This window comes from Priapulus caudatus, unplaced genomic scaffold (genome assembly GCF_000485595.1).
Source record: "Priapulus caudatus unplaced genomic scaffold, Priapulus_caudatus-5.0.1 Scaffold495, whole genome shotgun sequence".
NCBI lineage: Eukaryota > Metazoa > Priapulida > Priapulimorpha > Priapulimorphida > Priapulidae > Priapulus > Priapulus caudatus.
In genome coordinates, this window is record NW_014577556.1 from 151861 (window position 1) to 163560 (window position 11700).

Sequence of the window (11700 nt, forward strand, 5' to 3'; positions counted from 1 at the left end):
CTATCTGAAAACATGAAACACATGATTTTTTATTTCTATAGCTAGAGTAAAGTGCATAACCTCTGTTTGACACATAACATAGCGCAATTCAATTACTGTTAAATTAGAATGTAGTTTTTGTAATTAAGCATGTGGTAAAACAATGTTGCGCAATCATCTTTTTGGTATTGTATTGTATTGCATTGTATTATATTGTATTATACTTATATTTATATTTAAAATTAACCCTAATTATAATTACACGCAGTTAGCATTTATGTGAAAAGCATTATGGTGCTGCATCCAACATGGTTTACCAGAGGTAGAACAAAAAATACAAGAAACCATGTCGACATTATGCGGTTTCTACATATATATTTACAAACACATAGGGTATTATCTCCATGTAGGTGTAAACGACCAGACGTTGTGACAGTACTGTCTTGCTAGAGAACATTTCCACAATATTTCCAGCTAATCAGCTAATATTCAGATGAGATTATGTATGATGCACCCACCTCACATAAATAATATTTTGGCACGCATAACCAGTACCAACATGATTCTTAGATGGTAGCTACGGTTTCACTATCTAATTAGACTGAAGAAGTCTCACTAAACAGCAATCCTTTCAGTGTTATTTTAGCAGATCCCTGGATATTAACATCCTCATCACTTCGTTTGTACCTGCACAAATAAAAGGTAAAAAATTAAAATGAGGTTGAAACAAAAACTGTACTCAGCTTTCAGAATTGCCACACAGCAGATAAAATCATTGGCTATATGTAACACGATTAAGCACGATTTAACACATTAAACACAAAATACCTCTATTGTTTAGACTTGTATCAATAGTGTCTTCAAGACAGATGTGATAAGCACAAATATGCAGCACGCCGCTTTTAGACGAACAAGAGCCGCACAGCGTCTGGGCTCATCTGTGGCCTGGTGCTACGGTTATAAACGTAACATTTAAGTCGGGCGTAGTGACACCTTTGTTAGGCACAGATATGCAGATACGCAGTTGCGTACACATCATTTCAGCAAACATTTTTTTTATTGCAGAGAGATAGAGCGAGAGAGAGAGGAAGCGAGAGAGAGACAGAGGGGGCGAGAGAGAGAGACAGAAGGGGCGAGAGAGAGAAAGAGAGAGAGAGAGACAGAGGGTGCGAGAGAGAGAAAGAGAAGACGAGACGAGAGCATGAGAGAGAGAGAGACGGGCGAGAGGAGAGATAGGAGAGAGTCAGTCAGACTAAATTGTTTATAAACAAATAACACCCACGCGGCGCGCTACTGTATCAGTGAATTGAAATGTACATTCCGATTTCGCCGCGCGGCGTCTAAACTTTTGACGAAGATGGCGGCAGAGGTAAGGCAGATGCACGTATAACGTCCAGATTTCTTCAATGTCGGGAGGATCAACACATTTGACTGACAGTCAACCATCGGCCTGCAGTGTCCACAGCCAGCATGCTCCACCATATCCCGACATTGCACACTACTGTAACGCGACGGAGAGAGCCATGCCAAGGACAGTAAAAAACTGGCAAATTTTCATTGGTAGGTTTGATGATTCATTTCTGCAATTACTTATCTCAAGATTTGTTAAACTGAAGTTAAGAAGTAATTCTTTCTGCCCACTTTTGAGCGCAATATACATTTGACCTATCCTGCCGGGACATTCTTCTCACTCTGTTCCGATAGATGGCGTGCATACTGACTAGGTGCAGGGAATAGATAATCCAAACTATGGTTTAGCCCATGCTGTGCTATCAGCCACGCACCTCAGACACCTGCGAGGTAGGCCTATTTATAGTTGGCATAATCAAAAACAGACGTTTGCGTAAGTGCTATTGACATTGTATTCCCAACGTACAAAATCTCATATTATAAAGAATGAAGTTGATATATGATTTAAGGCGCGTAAACGTTGTTCAAGTAAGTTTTGCACGCAGAATTTCACTGTGAAACTTGAGTGTACTGTGAGTCTTCCACGATCACACAAGTACCATCAAACACAGTTCAGTCCTTTGTTAACAGTCAACAAATCCATGTTTAACCTTCCTCTTGAGGGTCAAAAGGTTATCAGACACTTACTCTTCGCACGTCAGTGGAAAGCACATTTCATGGTCCTTTCAATAAAGTGATAAAAATGGTAGGTCAGTGCTGAAACAAAAAGTTTTTCACTCTGTCCATTAGGCCATGTCCTCAGAAAATGTCTGATATCTGACCTTTCCCCCACTGCCCTTTGACCTGTGACCTCCAATTTCGCACTGGTGATGGGTTTCCTGCCCATTACACTATACACCGAATATTAAGAGCATAGGTCGAACCGTTAAGATTTGTGCCGCAATTCCGTATTTCCTCCTATACCGGTACCTTAAGTTAAGGGGGAAATATTCCCCCTCCGTTTACACATCTTGACCTTTGACCCTTGACCACCAAATTGATCATCCCGAGTCTTTTCCATGATCCCCCCCACGTCCTGAATATCGTGACCGTACGTCGAGCGGTTAAGATTTGTGCCCAACTGTTGACGCACGGACAGCCGGACGGACGGACGGACAATCATGCAATTGTACAAGCTGCATCTGACTACGTCAGATGAGCTAAAAACAAAACAACAGTTAAAAAATGAAAAGTAGATTACAGGGAGGTTCGAGAGGCCCCTATGATTACCCTGCCCGTTAGCTATTTCAACAGGAAAACTTGCTTTAAAAACTTGATTGATGTTTTAAATAAAGCAGCTCACACACCAGGTTATATGTCTCTTTTGCCTGCACATTAATAAGGCTGATAGGGTGTCTAGCTATGTCTCCCTGGGTACTGCCGGAACGTACCCTGGTAACTATCTGATATGGTTAGGGTTAGGGTTAGGGAGTAGGCGTAGGCGACTCCCTAGTGGAGTAGGCGAGGTACGGTCCAGCATATTAAATAGTACCAGGGTACGTTCTGGTATACCGGACCGTACCCAGGGAGACATAGACCCTGGCAGCATTAATAAGTGGGAACTTCTGTACATAAACTGATATCGACACATCGTCACATGCAAGCTCACATGTGATCATTCTTGTTGCCCACAGCCAATCAGGCCAAGATATTTTGTCATTACTCTAGACAGTTGCTGTTTCCTAAGCAATAACGGTATGTGTCGTAAAGGTGGAGACACCACGAGACTGGTTGGAAATGACGTTCGAAATCCTGGCTTTTATGTTAACCATATGCGCAATTGACATGTGCTGCCATCTTTTGTCTGTCATGTGCATTTATTTCCTACCTGGCATTGGACTCATCTCACAAAGAGCACATGTACACTATATAAAAATTAAATTATTAAATCCTTCCCGCGCCTTCATACGCATAGCGCATGGTTACATGGCGCATAGGACGGTGCCTATCTCTGTTTCAGTAACCCTGAGGTCCCGCAGCTGCTTTCACAGTAAATGCTACAGTAGGGGGTTAGTCCACTGGTAGCACTGCGAGTTAACTTGCCACACTCTATCTCTATTTGCTGAATGCTAAGCAGAGAAGCCGTGTGTACCATTTTTCAAGTCTTTGGTATGACCCGGCCGGGAGTTAAACCCCAGACCTTCCACATACGCTATATAAAGCAAACAATGATAAAAACATGTCGTATTTTTAGTCCAATTACGTGACGTTACACAATTTAGATTGAACAATGTACTCCTTTATTAACATTCAGCAATGCTTGCTAGAGTTAGGCCATGTTTGTTTGGTCGGATCCACGGATCTCGATCCACCAAACCCGACCCTGCTAGCGAGGTGGATTCGAACGGGATCCAATATGGCGGCCCACGTACGCCTCAGCCAATCACAGCTTGTTCATTGTTATGAACCATCCCGTGATAGGTCACAGCGAAACGCAAACCATTGAAAGTGAGTTTGCGTTTGTTTGGGTTAGGGTTCGATCCAGTGAATCGAGATCTGTGGATCCAACCAAACAAACACACCCAGAATCAGCCCAACCACTCCTCCCTGCCACATTGCTGAACCGAGGTAAGTGTTTAAAGGCGCACCAATGTCTGATTAACACACGTATTTGTACACTTCATGATACCAGTCTTTCATACTGTTCAAAGACAAAGGAAAGTTTATGTGTTCCTGTTACTCAATAATCACGGTTTGACGAAATGGATAAATGAAAATTGCAAGCACAATGCGATCCCAGATGAGTCTATGTGCAATGAATACTGAGGGAGCTAGGCTATATTGTTTTCTTTGTTTATTGGAGAGCAAAATGTTTGAGTGTAGTTTGGTATTGTCATTTATCATTATCACTATTACCAGTATACAGAACAGAAAAGACAGATAGACAGAACAACATGTAATGTGTTGCTATAGCTATGGCCCTTCCCCTATGCTAACCTAGTAGTAGCATGAGCAAATATAGATTATGGCGCCATGGGCTACTACCATCAGTAGCGTGCTAAAGACTGGTATTACCGAGTGTAAAAATGCCTGTAACAATCAGAGATTGGCATGTCTTTACACACATCTAGCTCAACAGCGGCATGCCGAATCAAGCAGGCATATCTGATTCTTAATAAAATAGTATACTATTATAACTACATAAATAACATTACATAATTTGAGTGAAAGTCTCAATTGTTATTATTGTTTGCTAAACAGTTTATGTCCTCTTGATCATACGAGCAAACAATTAAGGGACAGCAAGAATAAATCGTGATGCACGGACGTAACTAATTAGTAACGTTAGATTACCTTCGAGTATTTCATGAACACGAGTATCGCGCAGGTACTGCTGCACAGCATAAACCTTGAGATAGCCATAACCTCCATGCATCTGCAGTGCTTGATTTATTATCTGAAATTAACACACAACGTATTTATCTGTCATGATATGCACTGATTTATATGTTATGTAAATGCACTGATTATGCTGACAATTGTGCTTATTTATTTCCAGAATTTTCTATGAAAGCAGTCCAACACTTTATCATTCAATGAAAGCAGAGATTATAACGTTTCAACGATTTACTGGAACCAGAAATGACCACAAGTTAAGCGTAGAAGCTATGGATACATTGGCATACTTTGACTTCAAAGATATATGGCAGTCATCTAAAAAAATGCTTTGTGAGGGTACTAACAAGTGACAACTTATTTAAGACAATCTAGATACATCAATGAATCTGTAGTCACTGCATAACACTTAAGCCTAGGACACACTGTGCGATTTTCTACGCTGGCCGCTTGCGATCGATAAATACGGTGCCGGGTCCGCGCGGTGTGTCCGGTCTCACGGCAGCGTATTTCGCACGCGATCCCATACGCCCGGCTGATCGCTCGCATTCAGCATGTTGAATATTTACGCACGGTTTTCCATCGCTTGCGTACGGCGCATGCGCTTGTATGCGCTTGCACCAGCGTGCCCAGCAATGAATCATCGTGTTCGAACGCGATTGTTTTTAGCAGCCAATCAAGTGTAGCAACGAAAGCTAGGAAAGCCGTTGGAAGCGGTTTGACACCGTACAGTGTGTCCAGCTGTATGCGCAACTCGTACGGCGTTCTAAATTCGTGAGCGAACATATACGCTGCCAGGCAGCGTACAGAATCGCTAGTGTGTCCTAGACTTTAGCACAGTGTGAAATCATTGTGCTGCGTAATACACATAACTGGCAGTGCATTACCTTTGAGCAACTATCAGTAGCAAAGAACTTTGCCATGGAGCAGATAGCAACATGGTCAGCACGATTTTCTTGTAGTGCCCTTGCAGCTTCACGCACCATCAGCCTCGATGCTACGAGTGATGTAGCCATCTCCGCTAGCATAAACTGCAAGTACTAAACCCAAATCAGAAAGTCAAAGCAGGATTAATAGAAGTTATTGCGTTAATAAGAAAATCTGGGAGGTCAATCTTTGGAATCAATCTTAAAATATATGTAATTATTCTCTCTATTAATCATTTCGAAGTCATAAAAAATAACAAGTAATAATAATAGCATTTTATTTAAATGGAACATTTCCATCAATTGCTATATCTATATACTAGGAAGTGTAACAGCATAGAATAATCTGTCTACAATATAAAAACAGAACAGTGACAAAGGATGCTTCATTCTTTTTTATCAACTTTGGAAAGTGTAAGGTCTAAATCATACCTATATACAACTGTACACATTGAATTATATTACAAAAAAACAATTTCTTTAAAGCAATGATGAACGTTATCTTGTATTACATGGTGAAATTGTCTCATTTCTCTTTCTAACCTGGAACTCGGCCAGCGGCTTGCCAAATTGCTTTCTAACTTTCAAATGCTCCATTGCTAATTCTGTGCTGGCTTGTGCTGCTCCCAGGGAGCAAGATGCTAAAATAGAAGTTTCATGAGCTATCTTTAGGAAATTTCAATGTCATTCAAAAAAAGGCAACAAGTTTAGGCAAATAGATAGTGCCACATTTAGTTATATGTAGTTGTGTCATATTATTCAATAAACAAAAGTCTGTATATCAACATATACCAGCCTCCTATAGAAACCAACATAAGATACATATTTAGCTTAGTAGTAATTTTCTACTTTCGTGATGGTTAGATGATGCTTAAAACAGAGTAGGGTGCTGTACCAATATTAATTCTTCCACCATTGAGGCCCTTCATTGCAATGGCAAATCCTTGACCCTCTTTGCCGAGCCTGTTGCCGATTGGAACACGACAGTTTTCGAGCATAACAGTTCGTGTAGGTTGAGAATTCCAGCCAACCTACATATAATATTTCAATTAATAAGAAGGGTTTTCTACTTTAATTTATATGTTGAAAAACGTTTTCATATCAATAAAGGCTATCTGTTATTCTGTCAAATTCACTTTGAATCTGCTTTCAAGCATACATCACAATGCACTCAATCTGAATGTACAAACCATCAAGAGTACATAATAGAGAAGAGTATGACACCGTTTTAACAGCGTTTTGCATAGTTTTCAACTTGCAAATATTCTACCAATATGTGAATAAATATATTCAAACTTTAGTTTAACTTGTTTTCGTCTATGATTCTCCCTTAATCATATGACACCACCAATTTACCTGAAAATCGTATGTGTTCTTCAAAAAAGTTCTTTGAATACAACACGGTTTCACACAGTTTTCCCAAATGAGCGCATGTGTTCGGCACAAGTTTATTATTGCATTAGTGTTCTATTGTCTATGACGGAACGCTGGGGGCTGTTGGGGATTATTAGGCATCGAATTGTATTCAGCGTGTAGCGTTTCCAGCCTGCTAAAAATAAATGTGTGCTCACGGCGAGCTAGCAGCTGATTTTAGCTGTGTTGCCATCATGTTCCTGATGATAATGAAGCGAAACAAGTGCTGTTACTGTGCTTATCTAATATCCACAACAGCCCCCAGCATCCCGTAGTTACAACCTGGTGCTGCCGCCGCATATCAACATGAGCCGAATACATGAGAACGTTTATGAAAACTGTGTGAAACCGTGTCGTATTCAAAGAACTTTTTTGAAGAACACATACGATTTTCAGGTAAATTGGTGGTGTCACATATGAATAAGGAGAATCATAGATTCGAAAACAAGGTAAAGTTAATAATTTATTTCACCCGGAATATTGATAGAATATTACACAGTTAACGCTATGCCAAACGCTGTTAAACGGGTGTCATACTCTCTTTTCTATTATGTACTCCCTTGATACCATCATCTATCCATGTGATCTAAATAAAAAAAAAAAAAATTCGACCTTTCTTTCTTTTTGGCCAAAAACTAGAGCGCTCAGCTTCCCAGCCTCTACCCAATGACACAGGATATACGCCTTTTGGTCGTTTTATCTCCCTGTTCTAACCATGACCAGGTAAAGGTCTGTCCCTCCCGGCTCTCACTAATAAACACCTGTTCAGGTCAATAAGGATTCAAGTCAACCTATATTTCATGATCCACATAGATTATTTACTACTGGTTCTCACATGCTGATTATTATCTAACGAACGTGGAAATTGAAAGGAAGGTGCTCAATAGTGGCCTGTAGGAGAATTGTAGTTTGAAATATTGTAGATTGTTTCCTCGAGCCATTCAGTGGATATAGAAGTCCCCATCAACCTTTGCTGTGGTTATCAAGCTAGCAGAATCACTTCGCCACTGCCCTTTAATAATGCAAACAAATTCTGCAACTGCATTGTGATTATCTGCAAATAATGAGCTAATCAACATGATTCTCATTGTAATGCAAAGTCTGCAAATAAAAGGTATTACGGAACAGCCTTTTATTGTGTACTTCATCAGAACCACCATATTTTAAAACAGCTTTCTCACACCCCATATATAATGCAAAAGACCATACTTTACAGCTCTGAAAGAACACAAGGACATTGAAAACAATTAATAATAGTATTATACAATTACAAAACGACTTAGGATTAAACTGATGACATTTAAGTTTCCCGCACATCTTCAAAGCAAGACCTGAATTCTACTGGAAGCTATTCATGTAGCACTCATGACCAGGTTCAGTGAGGCAGTAAAAGCAGCTTTTCATCGAACACAAATTGGCATCCAGTTGTTCTCCGGCAGCTGCTCAGTCCCAGTAAATGTATCCACCATGCCATCAGCAACACATACGCAGTATGCAAAACCACAGAAATTCTCCCGTACATGTTATATAACAGGCACAAGGCTTTTGACCGTTGTGTGAAGTCTATATTTCATTTTCATCTCTACCCAAATATGAAACTCAACATCTGCAGTTGGCGAGAAAAATGTGTCAAGTGCAAAACTGCACGCATAATAGCATAGTAAATGAAGCTTTTTGGCTAATGCAATTGGCTAATTGCACTCCTTTAGAACCATTATGACTTTTTTATTATGATAAAAATGATCATCTTTAATAATTAACTCAGACCATCCGGATCAATCTCTTTAAAGACATATTGGGAAATATTGTGACATACTTGTGTTAAGAGAATAAGCAGTGTTGCTGACACACTCCAGGTTCTAAAGCTTCAAATATGACTAGAAGCTGCAAGTCCTGTTCATTCCCATGCCTCATAATCCTCACTAACAGTAAATTGCTGCAAAGCCAGCTCTGCTGCATGTCTTAAGAACATCTACTGGAAATGTTTCCTGAAATAACAATGGCTTTACTCATGTATTTAACTCATTTATTTTCAAGAATAATATTATGTAGTAGTTGATCACATTAGTGACATCTATATTAGAAACATTAATTCCTTACGAACACACATCACAAAAACACTGATAGTAGTTGTACGCGAGAGAATGGCGAAAGTAGTCGGAAGCTATTTGAGCTTGTCAGCACCCTGGAAGGCGCAGTAAAAGGCCGAATAAGTGCATATAATAGTAGATAGTTAATATGCGACTACAATGAAGTGTATGGCAAATAGGAGCCATAATTGTAACGAGAGCTGGTGTCATGTGCAATTCCATATTAAATCTATGATTTCAGTTATCACTCAGTGCCCAAACATTATGCACTTAAATATTAATTATACACTAAGCTTATTATAACCCAGCTCAACTTCTACAAAAACAGTGGATAGATCACATCTTTAGAATATATATATATATATATATATATATATATATATATAATGTTCAACGATAATGCACAGTGTACACTGTGAAGGTATGTAAATCGTATAGAAATAAACAATGTAAACTGAGTTGATATGTACAATGTTTATATATACACTGTACAATGATGATGTACAGTACACAATGTGATATGTGCAATGTATTGGCATGCAAAGTGTACCTAAATATGCTCTGGTGATATTAATATAGGCTAAGGTATAGATGACAGGTTATAGACATGTGACAAGCCCAGACAGAAAAATAAAAAAATTACCTCCTCATCCCATTTCAGCATATTCGGGTTGCATTTCTCTTCTTGCAAACTCAAGAGCTACATCTTGAAAAGTGCGCTCTTCATTGAGAGACCAGCTGCAGCTAGAAAGTGGATTTTTATGGTGTCAATATAATATTTTACATATTGATGCTTCTTTCTGAACCCCGCAGATAAAGAAATGTGCTGGATTAGAAAAAAACAGCTGCAATTGCTGATGCCTATAGTATAAATCAAAATGTGCATGAAAATGCAAGAAAATATATGCGACTAGGTTCAATATTTATAATTTACACTATTGATCTTGATATAATCTTGATTTTGATCACTCTCATAATCATATTTGGCACTCCCCATCTTAGTTTTAGTCCACTGGATGTTGAACTGCACGTATATGTATGTGTGTATATATATATATATAATAAATATAATATATTTATATTATATATATATACTTAATGATGTGTAACATAGGGAGCAGTGATTTCCGTCTTCAAAAAATTGCCTTTTCCGTTTCATAAGTAAAAGAAAAAATGAAATTCGCGGTTTTGCCATAGAGATTGTACAACAAAGTGGCCGCGCGCGACAGCGCTCATCTAACGTCTACTGGCGGTGACTCTGGGTGAGTGGTGGATTCTAGTAAACCCTGTTAGTCCGCAAATGTTGTTCACATACGTGATCCGCCGAAACAGTGGAATGCACAGGGACTGGTATCAGGAATCCGTTCCTGCAAAGAGAATGGTTCGTTGTGGATTCGTTATGACAATAGTTGCGACGAGATGGCGCGTACGTTTAAGTTGTCTAAAGATTAAAGATGGAACTCCCAGTCGTACGTATAGAGCAGACAACTATTTGCAAGACAGATAATAGGTAACATCATTCCATTACCTACGCCAAGCCTACAGGCTGAAATAGAGAGCTTGCCACCTGTACCTAATTAACGCAGGCAAAACTACACACGTATATCACCACCCACATGCACTGGCAAGTAGCCACTGGCAAGTGCATAGATTACATGTAACGCACTGACAGTACAGAATTCCATAGAAATTATACGATTTAAGGACTATAACCTTCTTCACCAAATTTAGCTTTTTGAAATTTCACTGTGACATTGTAGCCTCTATAGCAATGTAAAATCCTCAGTGCAGTATAGATTCTACTACAAAAACCCGAGCAGGTCCAATTCTTTCTAAGGCAGTAAACAAACTCCAATGTTTAACCCTCCTCTTGAGGGTCAAAAGTTATCCAACACTTACTTTTTCGCATGTCGAGCAGAAAGTACATTTCACGGTCGCTTTCAATATTTTAAAGCCATGAAAAATGCTAGGTCACGCGCTGACAACAAAAATGTTTTTCAATCGCTCCGTTAGAGATTCCTCAGAAAAATGTATAAAATCTGCCCTGTGCCCATTGACTAGCTCCAATTTCAGCACAGGTGAATGGTTTCCTAACCATGATCTGTACACCGACTATCAACGAACCTAGGTTGAGCCCGTTTAGGATTTGTGGCCGCAAATTCTGCTTTCCCCCTATATCCTTAAAACGATCATTGCGAGAAATTTTGCAGTCAGAAAAACTAAATATTAGCTGAATATTAGTCTCAAACCTGACAGCGAAAAATTATCACTCGATTACGCCAACATTCAAGAACACCCAATATTATGCAGTATAGCATAGAAAAATTGATTTGAGCCACATCATTCACCAGCAATACATTCTTTCGAGTCAGGACTTTCAAAAATCACAAATGTCGTTCTCAAACAAGCCGAACATAATTAAAACAAAGGAGCATCTATTTTGGTGTGATAAGTATTCTCGCTGGCGTACGCAACGAGGATTTAATCCATTTCTCTCTCCGTCTTCG

The 11700-nt window shown here is 39.4% G+C and overlaps 1 protein-coding gene across 1 annotated transcript in view; it reads right to left on the bottom strand.

The window, feature by feature from the left end:
• Positions 1-328: 328 nt before the first annotated feature.
• Positions 329-11700, bottom strand: part of LOC106811011 (isobutyryl-CoA dehydrogenase, mitochondrial-like) — a gene marked incomplete in the record, with an annotated part of 19504 nt that continues 8132 nt past the window's right edge. The window contains 5 exon segments of the mRNA XM_014814520.1: positions 329-666; positions 4723-4825; positions 5652-5804; positions 6234-6331; positions 6586-6721. Coding sequence (XP_014670006.1) covers positions 617-666; positions 4723-4825; positions 5652-5804; positions 6234-6331; positions 6586-6721 — 540 coding nt within the window.